Below are 16930 nucleotides of genomic sequence, written 5' to 3' on the forward strand. Positions count from 1 at the left end.
GTGTGAAGTTGAGTCAGACTCAATGCCCGACCACTGCAGAAGATAGAGAGAAAATGAAAGTCATTCCATATGCTTCAGCCATAGGTTCTATCATGTATGCAATGCTGTGTATCAGACCTGATGTGTGTCTTGCTATTAGTTTAGCATGGAGGTACCAAAGTAATCCAGGAGTGGATCACTGGACAACGGTCAAGAACAGCATGATATACCTGAAAAGGACTAAGGATATGTTTCTCGTTTATGGAGGTGACAAAGAGCTCGTCGTTTACGGTTACGTCGATGCAAGCTTTGACACTGATCCGGATGACTCTAAGTCACAAACCGGATACATATTTTTATTGAATGGTGGAGCTGTCAGTTGGTGCAGTTCCAAGCAGAGCGTCGTGGCGGGATCTACATGTGAAGCGGAGTACATAGCTGTTTCGGAAGCAGCAAATGAAGGAGTTCATATTCGATCTAGGTGTCATACCTAGTGCATCGGGTCCAATGAAAATCTTTTGTGATAATACTGGTGCAATTGCCTTGGCAAAGGAATCCATATTTCACAAGAGAATCAGGCACATCAAGAGACGCTTCAATTCCATCTACGATCAATTCAAGGAGGGAGACATAGAGATTTGCAAAATACATATGGATCTGAATGTTGCAGACCCATTGACTAAGCCTCTCTCACGAGCAAAACATGATCAACACCAAGACTCCATGGGTGTTAGAATTATTACAATGTAATCTAGATTATTGACTCTAGTGCAAGTGGGAGACTGAAGGAAATATGACCTAGAGGCAATAATAAAGTTGTTATTTATATTTCCTTATATCATGATAAATATTTATTATTCATGCTAGAATTGTATTAACCGGAAACTTAGTACATGTGTGAATACATAGACAAACACAGTGTCACTAGTATGCCTCTACTTGACTAGCTCGTTGATCAAAGATGGTTAAGTTTCCTAACCATGGACAAAGAGTTGTCATATGATAAACGGGATCACATCATTAGAGAATGATGTGATTGACTTGACCCATCCGTTAGCTTAGCACTATGACCGTTTAGTTTATTGCTATTGCTTTCTTCATGACTTATGCATGTTCCTATGACTATGAGATTATGCAACTCCCGAATACCGGAGGAACACTTAGTGTGCTATCAAACATCACAATGTAACTGGGTGACTATAAAGATGCTCTATAGGTGTCTCCAATGGTGTTTGTTGAGTTGGCATAGATCGAGATTAGGATTTGTCACTCCGTGTATCGAAGAGGTATCTCTGGGCCCTCTCGGTAATGCACATCACTATAAGCCTTGCAAGCAATATGACTAATGAGTTAGTTAAGGGATGTTGCATTACGGAATGAGTAAAGAGACTTGCCGGTAATGAGATTGAACTAGGTATTGAGATAACGGTGATCGAATCTCGGGCAAGTAACATACCGATGACAAAGGGAACAACGTATGTTGTTATGCGGTTTGACCGATAAAAATCTTCATAGAATATGTGGGAGCCAATATGAACATCCAGGTTCCGTTATTGGTTATTGACCGGAGATGAGTCTCGGTCATGTCTACATAGTTCTCGAACCCGTTGGGTCCGCACGCTTAACGTCCGGTGACGGTCGGTATTATGAGTTTATGTGTTTTGATGTACCGAAGGTTGTTCGGAGTCCGGGATATGATCACGGAGATGACGAGGAGTCTCGAAATGGTCGAGACATAAAGATTGATATATTGGACGGCTATATTCGGACACCGGAAGTGTTCCAGGTGATTTCGGAGAAAACCCGAGTGCCAGAGGGTTACCGCCCCCCCCCCCCCCGGAACTAGTGGGCCTAGATGGGCCTTAGTGGAGAGAGAGGGGGGCTGCCAAGGCAGGCCGCGCCCCCCCCCCCTCCTCCTCGGGTTCAAATTGGACTAGGAGGGCGTGGCACCTCCCCTTTCCTTCCTCTCTCCCACTCCTTCATTCCCCCTCCTAGTAGGACTAGGAAAGGAGGAATCCTACTCCTACTAGGAGGAGGATTCCTCCCCTCCTTGGCGCGCCCTAGGGCCGACCGGCCTTCCCCCTTGCTCCTTTATATACGGGGGCAGGGGCACCCTAGAACACACAAGTTGACATTGTTTAGCTGTGTGCGGTGCCCCCCTCCACCATAGTCCACCTCGGTCATATCGTTGCAGTGCTTAGGCGAAGCCCTGTTTCGGTAGCTTCATCATCACCGTCATCACACCGTCGTGCTGACAAAACTCTCCCTTGACACTCAGCTGGATCTAGAGTTCGCGGGACGTCACCGAGCTAAACGTGTGCAGATCGCGGAGGTGCCGTACCTTCAGTGCTAGGATCGGTCGGATCGTGAAGACATTCTACTACATCAACCGAGTTGTCATAACGCTTCTGCTTATGGTCTACGAGGGTACGTGGACAACACTCTTCCCTTCTCGTTGCTATGCATCACCATGATAGATCTTGCGTGTGCGTAGGCAAATTTTGAAATTACTGCATTCCCCAACAGGAAGAGGGAGAAGGAGAGAAGGAAAGGGGGGCCGGCCCACTCTTCCCTGGGGGGCGCCCCACTTGGCCGCCTCCTCCTCTCTCTCACTATGGCCCATTAAGGCCCATTAACTCCCCGGGGGGTTCCGGTAACCCCCTGGTACTCCGGTAATTGCCCGAACTTATCTAAAACCATTCCGGTGTCCAAACATAGCCTTCCAATATATTAATCTTTATGTCTCGACCATTTTGAGACTCCTCGTCATGTCTGTGATCACATCCAGGACTCTGAACTACCTTCGGTACATCAAAACACACAAACTCATAATACCGATCGTCATCGAACGTTAAGCGTGCGGACCCTACGGGTTCGAAAACTATGTAGACATGACCGAGACTCATCTCCGGTTAATAAACAATAGCGGAACCTGGATGCTTATATTGGTTCCTACATATTCTACAAAGATCTTTATCGGTCAAACCACATAATAACATACGTTGTTCCCTTTGTCATCGGTATGTTACTTGCTCGAGATTCGATCATCGGTATCTCAATACCTAGTTCAATCTCGTTACCGGCAAGTCTCTTTACTCGTTCCGTAATGCAACATACCGCAACTAACTCATTAGTCACATTGCTTGCAAGGCTTATAGTGATGTGCATTACCGAGAGGGCCCAGAGATACCTCTCCGATACACGGAGTGACAAATCCTAATCTCGATCTATGCCAACTCAACAAACACCATTGGAGACACCTGTAGAGCATCTTTATAGTCACCCCGTTACGTTGTGGCGTTTGATAGCACACTAAGTATTCCTCCGGTATTCTGGAGTTGCATAATCTCATCGTCATAGGAACATGCAGAAGTCATGAAGAAAGCAATAGCAATAAACTAAACGATTATAGTGCTAAGCTAACGGATGGGTCAAGTCAATCACATCATTCTCTAATGATGTGATCATGTTCATCAAATGACAACTCATGTCTATGGTTAGGAAACTTAACCATCTTTGATTAACGAGCTAGTCAAGTAGAGGCATACTAGTGACACTCTGTTTGTCTATGTATTCATACATGTACTAAGTTTCCGGTTAATACAATTCTAGCATGAATAATAAAAATTTATCATGATATAAAGAAATATAAATAACAACTTTATTATTGCCTCTAGGGCATATTTCCTTCACCGCGAGACCCACGAGCGGAAGTGGGGCGGCTCATTCCACATGGCAGGTACACTTTCGCTCGTGGCAGGTACGGTTCCACGCCCATGAGGTGAGGCTCAACTTCCCCTTCGGCACACTCTGATCTACCTTGTCCCGCCAGAGCGGGGATGGTGAGCACTCGGATGGAGCAGGAGGACGGAGAGGCGAGGAAGCGCCTCAAGGCCGAGGCCTACATGGATAAGCTCCGCCGGCAGTACCCGGAGCTCGTGGAGGCGGAGCGGGCGATATTTGCCGTCAATGACGGTGAAGTTGTTGTCATCTCCAACGACGAGGGCGTCAACAAGGGCGGCAAGGAGGATATCGACGTTGAGGAGTGGCAGAGCGTTTTCGCCAACGATGACAGCACCGGCCCGGACCCAGCTAACACCGAGGGTGGCCTCACCCGGAAGGACCGGCTCGACCTCCACTACGGCCGAATTTAGTTTAAATTTATGTTTAATGTTCGGTTGCGAGGACTTTTTATATTGAACTTTATGTTTAAATGCATCAACTTTTGGTTAAAATTTGATTGAACTTGTGCAAATTTAGGTTTATTTTTGCGGGTTATGCAAATTTAGTTTTATTTTGCTGTTTTTAGGGGGTCGGTTAGAAATGTCCGCGGGATCCTATCTATATCCTCATACGTCGCACCACGTGACCCCTATATTCAGCCCTGGCTGCTGCGTGCGTGTGTGTGTGGTCAAACGTTCAACATTCTTGCCCATGGGGATGTATGGTAGGTATTCCTCGACGTCCCAACATTCCAAGTGTGCGCTCTCGGTTTCCCTCGACAAAGCCAGTTAGTTGTGTACCGTACCAAACCTGCACGCTGAAAACGCGGTCGAGATTCGAGAAAGCTTCCGTCCGTGTCCTGCTGCTGCTAGGACGAAATGACGAGCAACAAACTTGTAAGGTGGGCGTCAGGAAACTGTCCCGTCGATCTTATTGTGAGAAATGAGCAGCGCATCGGCTTGGAAAAGAAGCCTCAGGGGACATGCAACGACGACGTGACGACGCTTCCGTCCAGAAAAGGACCCGAGCGCCGACGAGCGACCGACCGAAGTCCAATCCCGGGTGCAAGCTTTGGGCGCTTTCGACGTCGGACAGTTGCATCGGCGCATCACACCGCACCACACACACCACGGAATTCTGATCCCGGAGGATGCGATCGTGTCGCATCGCATCGCAAGCAAGACGGGATTCCCTGCCCGCCTCGACGGAAACGTCTCCACCCTTTTGCCCCCCTGCTGACCTGGGCGCATGAGGCTTTATATCTTTCGGAATGTCCAAAGCATCCGCCATGTTAGCGGCAAGTCGGTGCCGAAAGCTCACGCCGTGCCGACAGTGGTGGCGCCATCGCCCATCGCCGTATCGCCTTCCGGTGCGTCTGCCCCAACAGCAGCCACGTCCGTGCGGCGGTTGGCGTTCAAAGCAGGGGAGATTTTCTCCTGCGCACGGCACGGATGCGACCCGAGCCCAACGAACTTGCTCCATCTGCCCCGATTTTTTGGAGGTGTCCGCCTGAGTTTTCTCCTCGGATGCTACTGTGCTGCCTGAAAGTTGCTTTACTGCCTAGAAACTTTTGTTGCATCCAACAAGTGCTCAAGAAAGCGCAGGGCTTTCTATGTTGCAAAGTACTACTAGTATTAATAAACTGCATCAGGAAGACAGTAGCTGAAATGCATCTTCTTGCTGACAGAACAAGGTTGCAAGAAAATGATGGCGCCGGTAGCACCCAGACCAGCAAGCTGGTTAATTGTACCACAAGAGTTCCCAGCCCACTGCTTTCAACCATCCATCTGTTAGTTACACGAGCTAAATAAATTTTACTTGTGAGAATAACTCAAGGGAGCTAGGTCGCTCACAGCCTCTTCCTATCCAGTTGTTAAACTTTACAGCAGCAGAATAAAATTTACTTGGAGAAATAACTAAAGGGACGATGGCAGATTCTTCATCCAGCTGCTGCCGATCTTTGCAGGACCAAGATAAAATTTACTTGGGGAGATAACTCAAGGGACGACGACATGTTCTTCATCCAGCTGCTGTTGATCTTTGCAGGACCAAGATAAAATTTACTTGAGGAAGGGAGATAACTCAAGGGGCGATGATAGGTTCTTCATCCAGCTGCTGTTGATCTTCACAGGAGCAAGATAAAATTTACTTGGGGAGGGGAGCTAACTCTCAAGAGACAGGGATGGGTTCTTCGGGTTCTACAATCTTTGCACCACAGGAATACCTCCTTTTCATCATTATAGCTCTGCTTCTGTACAGTGTTGGACTGGAGATCTTGACCATCCTTCTCCTCGGGGCTTTCGAAGCACCCGGTCTTCTCTTAGGCGTCGAGTTTCCAGCATGCCTGCCGTTCTTTACGGGCGTCGAGTTTCCAGCATGCCCGCCGTTCTTCACGGGCGTCTTGTCAGAGCACGCTTCGTCTCCGCAGAGATGGCCAAAGTGACCACGAGGATTCACGTAACAGTACGATGAGCTGACGATCCCTACGACCGTTGACGGGCGCACTGTCTGCATAAAATCCTCTAACTCTGCAAAACAAGCATGGTCGGTGTATGGCAGAGTGTAGGAATCCTTCTCAAATAGCTTTGGTGGTGACGAGGGATCATAGTTCATCTCTATTGTGCCCACTGCGCCCCGTCCTCGCCCTTTGCATTTGGTAGACTTTGCTGGTCCTTTGCCACTGAACTTGCTCTTTCCCTCGCTGTTTCTCCATAGCCAAGTGTTGCCTGAAGGCATGATTCCTATAGTTGGGCATACTGTGTTCAAAGCTTCAAGACTCTCGATGCTCAGGCCGTATCTTGGAACAGCCCGGACCCTCGTCAAGCTGGTCTGGGTGGTGAAGATCTCTCGATTGTCATCAATGCCTAGAAGGTGCATTGTCAGTAGGCGCTGGGGCCAGACCCAAATCTGACCAGGAAAGTGAGAAAATAATATTTTAGCCTTCAGAAGAAGAAGATCAATGTCTAGTGTTTATAAAGCAAATACAATAGCAGCGTGTGTATCAAAGTTCTGACGGCTACGCAGAATTTTAGACTAGATGACTGAGCAGGGGTGAGAACTTAACACCAATACTGAAGCATGTTTATGTTGAATAAAAGAATGGAAATAGGAAATTAAGAAACATATCAGGAGTAGAACATTGAGCATGTCAAGGAGAGGAGGCTTAGCACCTTCGTTTGTAGTGCTCTGGCTATATAAAGCAAGAGGTCTTCTTTGCCAAGAGTGTCAATGCCAAGAATAACTTCATGATCAGGATGAGCACGAATAAGGTCAACTATCTGCACCCAACACTAAGAAAATATTAGTATAGAACATCCAACATAGCATGATGGACAACTTAAAGGTCACATACGCAGAAACTTATGTGTAGGCGACTTGCTTACAAGTTGGGAATGACATCTTATTGCAGGTAAATCAATTAGCACTAGAACTCTAGACTATATCAGAGCACCCACCCCATTAGTAAAATAGGATGTGGGGCAGCTAATGCTGAACATGAGGAAGTACAACAGCTGTCCAACCAAATCCATGCCCAGTTAGTCTCTGGCCCCTTCAAGATGCAGCTATAGAAAACAATATGCCACTGGTTTTCACCTTTGACAGACATTTGGCTTGAGTGGCATCAACAGGCTATACCAAATTTCTTACTCAAATTCTATGAGCTCCATGTGAAATGCCGAAAGTATTGATGTATAAGCAGCATACTGTGTATATGAACTAGGTTGTAACTGACAGTCGCAACTGACACCAAAGGATGGACACCGAAAATTGCATATCAAAGTGCATCTGCTCATTCTGGAGACTTCACTGCTAGAATGGGGTCAGGCCTCCATGGCATTCTAAGAATTGTTTTCCTTAGGGATCCACAGCGTATAATCTTCCTAGTAATTTAAATCGCCACAGAAGGTGAGAGTGCACTTCTCTGAAGAAAATTTCAGACTAGTATGTTCTACGGTTGGCTGAAGTGACAACGTTGCGTACACGGGGCGGAAATTGGCACAATGGACGGAAGCAAATCTGACCTGCTGAGCGACGACGCGGCGCGGGGGGAAGTTGAGCGACGGGTGGCAGTAGGAGTTGTCCAAGTAGAGCACGTCGACGGTGTCCCCGGCGAGCGCGTCGAGGAGCGCCTTCTTCGCGGCCCGCGCCTTGTCGCACCCCAACTCCCACCGGAAATCCCCGGTGTAGAGCCTGCACCCGAGGTCGCCGCGGAAGAGGAACATGAGCGAGCCTGCACGCACGGCACGCGGCCACGGATTGGTCAGCGGGTTTACCGAGCGGCGGCGCGCGAGCGCATCAGGAGAGGAGGGTTTGGGGCGGGAGGTGTACCGGGGCAGTGGATGGCGGGGAGGGCGGTGACGTGGAGGGAGACGGTGCGCCCGGAGATGGGGGAGGTGAGGGAGAGCGAGGCGGAGGCGCCGGCGGCGATGGGGCGGATGAGGGAGGCGTCGACCCCCGGGAAGCGGGTGGGGAGGAGGCGCGCCGTGACGGGGGAGCAGTAGAGCGGGCCGTGGCGCCAGCCGGCCGCCGCGCCGAGGCCCCGGGTGTGGTCCTGGTGGAGGTGCGTGAGGAAGTAGGCCTGGCTGCCGCCGCTGAACTTGTCCACTGACACCAGCCCCTCGTCCATGGCCGCCGCTGAACTTGCCGCCAGTGCGCCGCCGCCTCCCCCTCCGCGGATTTGATTTTGGGGGGTGTTTTTGCCTTTCTGAGGAAGAGGGAAGGGGCGGGGAGAGACGAGACGCGCGCCAAAATGAAAACGCTAACCGCATAATTGTCACAGAGAAGCATGTCAACATTTTTTTCTTTTTTTTTCTTTTTTTGAGAGGCACGTCAACATTTTCGAAACAGCCACCGGGTCTCAGATTCTTACGCGAAAATTAACCCTAAAAAAGATTGATTCTTACGCGAAAGGGCTGGAGATGCTCTGAAATATAGCCGGCAGATATATATGAAGCGTTTATGTCATCAAGAATCAACGTTAATAATCACGAGACTGGATATTAGATTAATCTTTTTCATTTTCTCTCTTCCTTTTGTCCTACGTACCTACTTCTCCTTTTTGCTGTAGCATGTCAAAACGAAAACACTAACAGCATGTACCATGCGGTAATTGTCACAAAGAAGCATGCCAACCTTGCATTTATTTGAACACAGACATGTACATACAGAAAACTAGACAGCGTCCATTACCCAAGTATCCAATGCTGAAAACTAGGGAAGAATACAACAGGTACACATATTACACCGGTAAGCCTGGACTTGCAAAACATGAGAGGTTCATAAAATACAGCACATGCACACAGCAATAGTTCAGTCTACTTGCAGTCGACAACATAAAACATCACACGACGCAAACCAACAGAGACCCCCCGCCACCTGAGAGCACGGCGCTAAAGCCTGCCGGCAAAGCCAGATTACGGTATGCGCATGCTCGTGAAGCAGATGCTGGATACAGAGTTGCTTTGCTCAGGTACACAGGGATCGCCTAGGTACACAAGCCTCATTCATGGTTTCCTTGCGCTCCGGTTGGATGCCATTGCCTCAGTTTTCTGCAGTGAAGTAACAGCAAGTCGCAAGCCAACTTAGCGATTCAGTCAAAGTATGAATTTCAAATGAAACAGCATCTCACATATCAGGCAGCAACTGAAATAAATATGTGCGCAAAATAGGTGCGCTTGGCATAAAAGGGAGTTGAGAGCTCTTGAATATGAGAACATATTCAAAGGCACCATTGTAAACTACTGCTACAAGGAAAACGAGTAAGCTTGGTTTGTTCCAGTAGATGATTGTACATAACATACGAATAACAGGCTAATGTTCACAAGGACCAGATCATCTGAAACCATTACCCTCCCAAGTATGTTGCCAACACTCTGAACTTGTGAAGACCTTATAGGCAAATTCTAGTTCAAATTTACTACTTAGCACATCCTAAAACTCTTGCTGTTTATATAGGGAGAATTTACTTACATAGGGCCTAATTGGTTTACTAAACTTGGCCCTTGGGGGAAGAAACCCGAAGGCATTCTTTTAGGTTGAGAAAAGGCCCCAAACACGGCCCACCCACTACAGCAGGGACGCAAATCCTCTAACTTACGTGACCTAACTTTGCGTGGTTGACATGTGGGCCAGCTCAGCGCCCATTGGCGACCCTGACAGGCATGGGGAACAATACACAGCGAGGGGTCTTTTTTTGTTGGAAGAAACTGGGTTCAAGCCCTTGTCAGTAGCCCCACTTCTCTGGAGGTCTCACTGCAGCGCTAATCGCACGTTATCTTTTGGTTTACTAAACTAGCATATAACATACAAATAACAGACCAATATTCACAAAGACCAGTCATCTTCAGAATGTGAAGCCTTCACCCTCCCAAGTATGTTGGAAACACTCTGAACTTCTGAAGACCTTAGCACATCCTACAAATTTTGCTGATTGTAGGGAGAATTCTGATATAGGGCCTTACTGGTTTACTATACTAGATTTTTTTTGCTGCAACCAAGTATAGCATGCTAGATGCTACACACCCATAGCTGATGTCACAGCTTGTCCCACTTGCCAGCCCACGACGATAAGTGGAAATTGTGGCAACTGCTGCAAACTGTAATTACCAAAAAAGTGTGGTCCTGAGCTAATGAGACCCCTTGGTACCATGTCATTTGTTCCAGCGTACATAGAAAACTGACAGGTGTAAGGCTATGAACTGGATACATGGCTAACTATAAGGGTTCCCAAGACATGAGGTATGACGGTATTCAACTACAATGACCCAATAAAAAATCTGCAGACGATGAAGTGTAGTGTGAAGCAAAAAAAGAGAGAGAACAGTAATTAGAGAAAAGTGATATGCAATGCAGCAAGGGGAAAGTGAAATGAGATATGCATGGGTAAAAGTAACAGATGACCTAAAGGCAATCAAAGAAAGGGTGATCCTATCCATTTGTGACATAAGGGAAAAGGAGAGGAAACTGCACACACATTCCCATCATTGCATCTTATAAAGGTGTATAGTTTATCAATATTGCTTTACAACATGTAAGTCATGCATGTGAATTTCTTGGTGATTTTCCTTGTTTGCCTTCATTTATATTCCATTTACAAGTAACACAATCACTAACTATTCATCCCTCTTTGTCCAAAGTATCAAAGCAAGGATATATATAGCATGGTCATTTTCTCTTGTCCTTCTCTTGACTGTATGAACTACTTAATTCCACTCAAAGTTATGCATTATACTTTGAAATGGGTCAGGTGCCACGAAATAAATAACTCAGCTAAACATGGCAAAGGAAGTGGAAACAATTAGCGCGGGAGAAATTCTAGAGATACTGACATGGGAAAAATACCCTTCAGAATTTCAAAAGCACAAGTTGACTCTAACTATCGTGGTCCTACAAGAAATCTTATATGAAAAACGCATTCCACAGGGCTGATAAGCTGACAAAAAATTAATGTGAGGCGGATTAAACCTTTCAAAAGAGATATTAATGTTACACACATTTTTGCATTACTTTAATTAAATTGTAAAGTACCTTCGTGTTAACCATGAACAAACAATATAGGAAGCTACAAATGACCCAAGATGAGATTCTCCTTGATATTAAGTATCAATTTAGGTAAATAAGCCTATCTTTTGAATTTAGAATAAACCACTCAAAAGAGATACTAATGTTACACACATTTTTGCAATAGCTTAATCAAATTGTAAAGTACCCTCGTGTTAACCATGGATAATAAACAGTATAGGAAGCTACAAATGACCCAAGATGAGATTCTCCTTGATATTAAGTATCAATTTAGGTAAATAAGCCTATCTTTTGAATTTAGCACAAATAAGAAAGTATAGAACACAATGTTACCATGCTTGCTGTATAACCATGATATTACTAAAAAAACAGCTTCCACAGAAACTCCCGTATTAAATAGGAAAAAAAACAAAATGCAATTAATTCCATATGCAACTATCTTTTTAATCACATAGTAAAACTATAACGGTTGCATAAGAGATACTACTAAAGCTTGATTACATATACATCGTAAGTGTTTCAATTCAGCTACATGGTACAAACAAATAACCAGCGAACAAGATGATCCATAAAAGGAAGTGTCGTAAAAATATAATTATCAGCATTACCTTGCATTTTTGTTTTCCTTAATAGACAGCAGATTGCTGTGAATTCACTATTTATCTCATGTGCTAACTCTAGACAACTACAAATGCTAATTTTGAGCTAGTAGTACTTTGTTGCCCCAATGTTCTTCACCGAGTAGAACATCAAGAAATTCCGTCCTTGTACAATTGCTTACACAAGCATAAGAACTGAAATGTACTACTTCTGTCAAAAACACATGTCGTGTTGGACATTGGCACGGTGTCACGGTCTCTAACATGACATTTTGACCATCAATTTCTCTGAAAATATGTTGTTCTAAATGATAGTTCGATGTAGTACCATCAATTTGATGTTGCCAATTTCAGTAATTATTTCAACATTGATCGTTAAACCTATTTTTTTTTACTAGCCCAGATCCTAACTAACATGTATTTTGACAAGGAGGTAGAAAGAAACAACTACAGATGGCATCAACAACAATGGATGCAGTGTGTAGCAGCAGAGAATTTCATTTATCTTTCGAGAGCTCAAGAATTTGATTCACAGTTCAATATTTTTGTATACCAATGTGCTTTTCTCAAATCGCAGTATAGTTTATTTTTCATCCACAATTTTAAGAGCAGCGGGAAACCATTACAATTTCCAACAAAAGATCAACAGTTTTAATTGCTGAGTGACTGAAATAACTTAGTACTGAACTACTAGTTACCAAGGAATGTCTAATGTCTATACTAGTTTTGTTCCATACCATGCACTAGTGTAGTAAATCACTTCATCCAGCACCTCATGAATTAATAATCAATCAGCACAAACAATCAAAAATCATGGAGTTCAGGAAAGCAGGAGGGCGAACCTTTGTGTGCATCAGGCGCGTCATGATACACGGGCTCATCCTCAGGCACAGTGTGCAGCTCATCTGTCGCCGCTGCTGCCTCCCCGGGGACACCTGCAGCATCATCTGGGTAGCGCACAACCACAACCGGGCAGACACAGTGATGCACACAGTAATCACTAACACTCCCGAGCCTCCCCTTGCCGCCCTTGCGCGAGGCCCCGAATCCGCGGCTCCCCATGATCATGGCGGACAGGCCAAGGCGCTCGGCCTCGAGGCAGAGGCGCTCCTTCATGTCGTGGTCCTTGACGACGTGGATCTTAAAGGGGATCTGCGCGGCGACGAGCGGCTGCGCCAGGTCCTGCGACTTGGTGGAGGTGAAGGCGTCGAAGTCCTCCTCCCGCTTCTTCTGGAGCTCCTCCGCGGAGGCGGCGGCGGGGTCGGAGCCCTCGGCGGCGGCGGCGACGGCGGCGTCGTCCGCGTCGTCGTCGGAGACGGAGACGGGGATGGAGCCCCAGTCGGCGCCGTAGAGGACGGAGGTGGGGCGGACGTGGAGGAGCACGACGGCGTCGCCGGGGCGCAGGTAGTTCTGCACGGCCCACCGCACGGCGAAGGCGGACTCGTCGGAGAGGTCGACGGCGATGGCGATGCGGCGGTGGGAGGAGGCGTCCTTGCCGGCCAGCGAGGAGAAGAAGTAGCGCGGGGAGGAGGGCTGGATCGTGGCCGCCTGCCCCGCCGCGAGCCGCACCGGCGGCAGCGCCGGGGCCGGCGCGTCGCCGCCGGCCGACGGGGAGGAGGAGTTGGCCGCCATGGGGAGCTAGCTGGCTAGGGTTTTTGCGCTGACCCTTCTCGCCGGGTTCTCTCGGGTTTATTCCGGAATTTCTCGGTGGTGGATTTGATCCGGGGTGATGCTGATTGGGGGTTTTGGTTTTGAAATGGATGAATCGAGAGTAGGCTGGGAGGAAGGAATGGTCGTGTTGCCCTTTGTGCTTGCAACTGAGCTTTGTGATTGGGGGAGGGGGGACTGGATTTGCCTTGCCTTGTCGTACACGCAGCGCTGCCCGATGTTGTCGCTTTTTGTTCCGCTTTTCTTTAATCTTTCTTGAGTTTCCCCAAATCTTTCACTTTTTATTAGTAGTACAAATCGCGGAGAGGATAGTAAACACGCACATACATTTGCCCTCATGACACACGCACATCTCTCTATACGACTATAAGCATCTCTGAAATATACCTCATATTCAACGGAAACATCTCTTTCCACTAAAAAAACATTGTCCGAAAGCGATTAGTGACCAACCAAACAACGTTTCATAGTTAATAGAAATGTCTCCTCCCACAAAACAAACAACATAAAAAAAGTTCAAATAAATTCAGAAAAATGCGACCACGAGGGACCATCTTCGCTAATCCTCCACCTATTGTGCAGGTAGTATTTGACTAATCCTTTCAAAACCATTTGCTTATTTTCCAAAGCAGCTGCAAAGCTCCTATCAGAATCTAGAAGGTCGCAACTGGTAGCATTATTTGCTTATTTCATAGTACAAGTGGACTATACTAGCAGATTACAGCTTCTTACAAAAGAAAAGGATTATTTACATATTATTATGTGCATGATAATCATCACAGAGTTAGTGGGGTGCCAGTCCGATCGAGTATACCGCTGATTTTGGTCAAGAAACGCAGAACGCACTGACCGTTTCCCCTCCGTCTATTCTGGTTGCTGCCAGTTCATGAACCTACATACCTACATCCATTCCGTGTACGCGTTCGCTGAACGGGATAGCACTGGATGGGGCCGTTGACTGCCACCTCTCCGCACAAGATAGCTACCGGGGGGGCTCGATCTGGAACGTCACATCAGCGTCGGTTGCCCGCCGTTTGTTGTGTTGCGCGAGCTGTGCGCTTTACCAAAGCCCACGCGAACGGTTTTTGGTGCCTGCTGGCTTCTCCGGTCGTCCTCTTGGTTCCCGGCAGCTTCCTGCAAGGTTCAGCCCATTTTGTTCATAAAATACTAGAAATAAAAAACTTGTATAAAATGCGATGTCATGTATCTCGAATCGTATAATAAATCCTATGCATAGAAATAGAAAGAAAAGTCATTTGGTTCAGATCGTAGAAATATTTTCCTTCAATCTAGACAAACGTTTAGTTTCCTTCGAAAATATGAAAGATAAGAATAATTCATGTGTAGGAATAAGGCTCTATTATTCCTACAAACCAAAGGACTTTATAGAATTTTTTTCCTATAGAAATCATATCCTATAAATTTTCTACAAAAGTCTTACAAATGAAAGGAGGCCTCAGTGGGATACTCTTTCGAAGTCAAAAGAGTAATTCCCACTTAGGAATTAGCATGCGAAGTTAAAAGAGCAATCTTCATTTGGGAATTGACATGAGATGATGGTCTCTTTGACTCAGGGCCTTAGATTCAAAGGATTTTCGTGGAGAATTGGAATTCTTGATAATATTTTCTACATCGGTTATTTGATTTATATGATTGAATCCTATATGTTTTTTCTTGTTCGGTCGGACGGTCTGACATGTCAGAGTATATGCAAAGGCTTCTGCGTCAGAGGTTTCAACGTATGTCAGAATATACGACCCGTTCCAGAGAGTAAAACATTAAGCCGGACTCGTGTCAGATAGTCCAACTTCCCTTGGAATATCCAACCAATAACAAAGATCTTGCAACACAAAACAAAACACATGCATAACTTTCACATATGAACGCCGTTTTCGATGGTCTTGGGCTTGTTTTGAAGTTAACAACAAACTCAAGATCCTTAATGGAGAACAAACAAAGACCAAACAGAATGGAGGATGTAAGAGCATCTTTAAGAAAATCCCCATAAAATCTCTCCCTATAAGTGGTTATACGAGGTATCTGAATAATTTAGAAGAGGTTTGCATGTGCTTTAGCAGAATCTCTGTACATCTTCCCCTTTAATATATTTTTATTTCTCTTTAAACTAGCATACAAAGTAAATGAAGAATTGCATTTGGGCCCCTCAAAATTAAACCTATAATTGCAACCAGGTCCCTAGGGAACCTCAATTGTCACGCGGGGGGGGGGGGGGGCTGTTGCCAGAGATCCAGTCAGCGACGAGGTGGCCTCAGTTGGATGTCCCTCGAGGTCAGGGCGATGCAACGAGCCAACGACGGGTCGAGGTCGGGGCAGGGCGAGGCGACTAAACAGCGGGATGGCACAGCGGTGGGGTGAGATGGGTGTGGCGGCGGGGAGGCAAGCCGCCTCTGGCGATGGCGTGGGAGTTCAATGGTTGCCTCCGCCAGTTTTAGGGAAAAGCTTATGAGAAGACCTTTTACCATAGATAGAGGGGAGGTTGGGATCCCCTAAAAAATCGCGTTTATGAGATATGTTGGAGCAGTAATTGCCCAACTCCCCTTATACCAGGGTTTTTTTCATACGGGGAAGATTACTTGTTTGAGATGCTCTGACTAATGCAAATGTGCGAGCACTCTATGTATGATGTGATCAAGTGATACGTCCCAATGTATCTATAATTTATAAAGTATCCATGCTACGTTTACATTATTTATTTATGTTTTTGGCACAATATTTATTTGGACTAACCTATCCAGTGCCAGAGGCCAGTTTCTGTTTTGTATTGTTTTGGGATTTTCAGGTAAAAAATCATGGAGCCAGAATGAACATGATTTTTTGTGTTTTTTATGAAAAATATTAGATTGTTGAGCAAATAAATCATCATAAGGCGGTGCACGAGGGCTCCACACGGCCTCATGGCGCGACCAGGGCCACTCCCGTGGAGGCTCCTTAAGTCATTTGACGCCCTTCTTTCACCGCAAGAAAACTAATTTTATAGAAAAAAAAGCTCTCTTAAAATTTCAGCCTGATCGGAGTTATGGATATTTAAGAAACAATGTTCAGCCAGAAAACAAAAGCGAAAAACGGAAGACAGAAAAGAGAGATCCAATATAGGGAGTGACCCCCCTCTCCGGGGGGGGGGGGGAGGGGCAAGGAAGAAGAAGAAAGAGGGGGGGTCTTCCCCCTCGCCTTTGGTGGTGCCGGGACGCCGTCAGGGACATCTCCGTCATCACCATCACCAACAAATGTATCTCCGTTCTCATGGGGACGTGTGAGTAGTTCATCCTTGGGGCTGAGGGTATGTAGTAGTAGTTATGTGTTCGACCTCTCTCCCATGTCCTTGAAGGATTCCGATCTTGATTGTATCATGAGCTTTATTAATATAGTTGGATCTTATGATGTTCATCCCCCTTTTATTATTTCTGTGGTGAATCGATTCT

General features: G+C 46.2%; 2 protein-coding genes across 2 annotated transcripts; both read right to left on the minus strand.

Annotated features, from left to right (window-relative positions):
* Nucleotides 1-5361: 5361 nt before the first annotated feature.
* Nucleotides 5362-8454, minus strand: LOC125548099 (DNA repair metallo-beta-lactamase family protein). The gene is made up of 4 exons (XM_048711781.2): nt 8032-8454; nt 7725-7933; nt 6873-6980; nt 5362-6609 (listed from the first exon to the last, which is right to left on the minus strand). The coding sequence occupies exons 1-4, from the start codon at nt 8327-8329 to the stop codon at nt 5872-5874; spliced, it is 1353 nt and encodes a 450-aa protein (XP_048567738.1). The 5' UTR covers nt 8330-8454; the 3' UTR covers nt 5362-5871.
* A 358-nt stretch (nt 8455-8812) lies between these two features.
* On the minus strand, nt 8813-13686 carry LOC125543160 (universal stress protein PHOS32). The gene is made up of 2 exons (XM_048706413.2): nt 12665-13686; nt 8813-9251 (listed from the first exon to the last, which is right to left on the minus strand). Exons 1-2 carry the CDS (start codon nt 13452-13454, stop codon nt 9244-9246), a joined length of 798 nt encoding a protein of 265 aa, XP_048562370.1. The 5' UTR covers nt 13455-13686; the 3' UTR covers nt 8813-9243.
* Nucleotides 13687-16930: the final 3244 nt, after the last annotated feature.

The sequence above is a fragment of the Triticum urartu genome, chromosome 3A (assembly GCF_056163025.1).
Source record: "Triticum urartu cultivar PI428250 chromosome 3A, HENAU_Tu73, whole genome shotgun sequence".
Taxonomy (NCBI): Eukaryota; Viridiplantae; Streptophyta; class Magnoliopsida; order Poales; family Poaceae; genus Triticum; species Triticum urartu.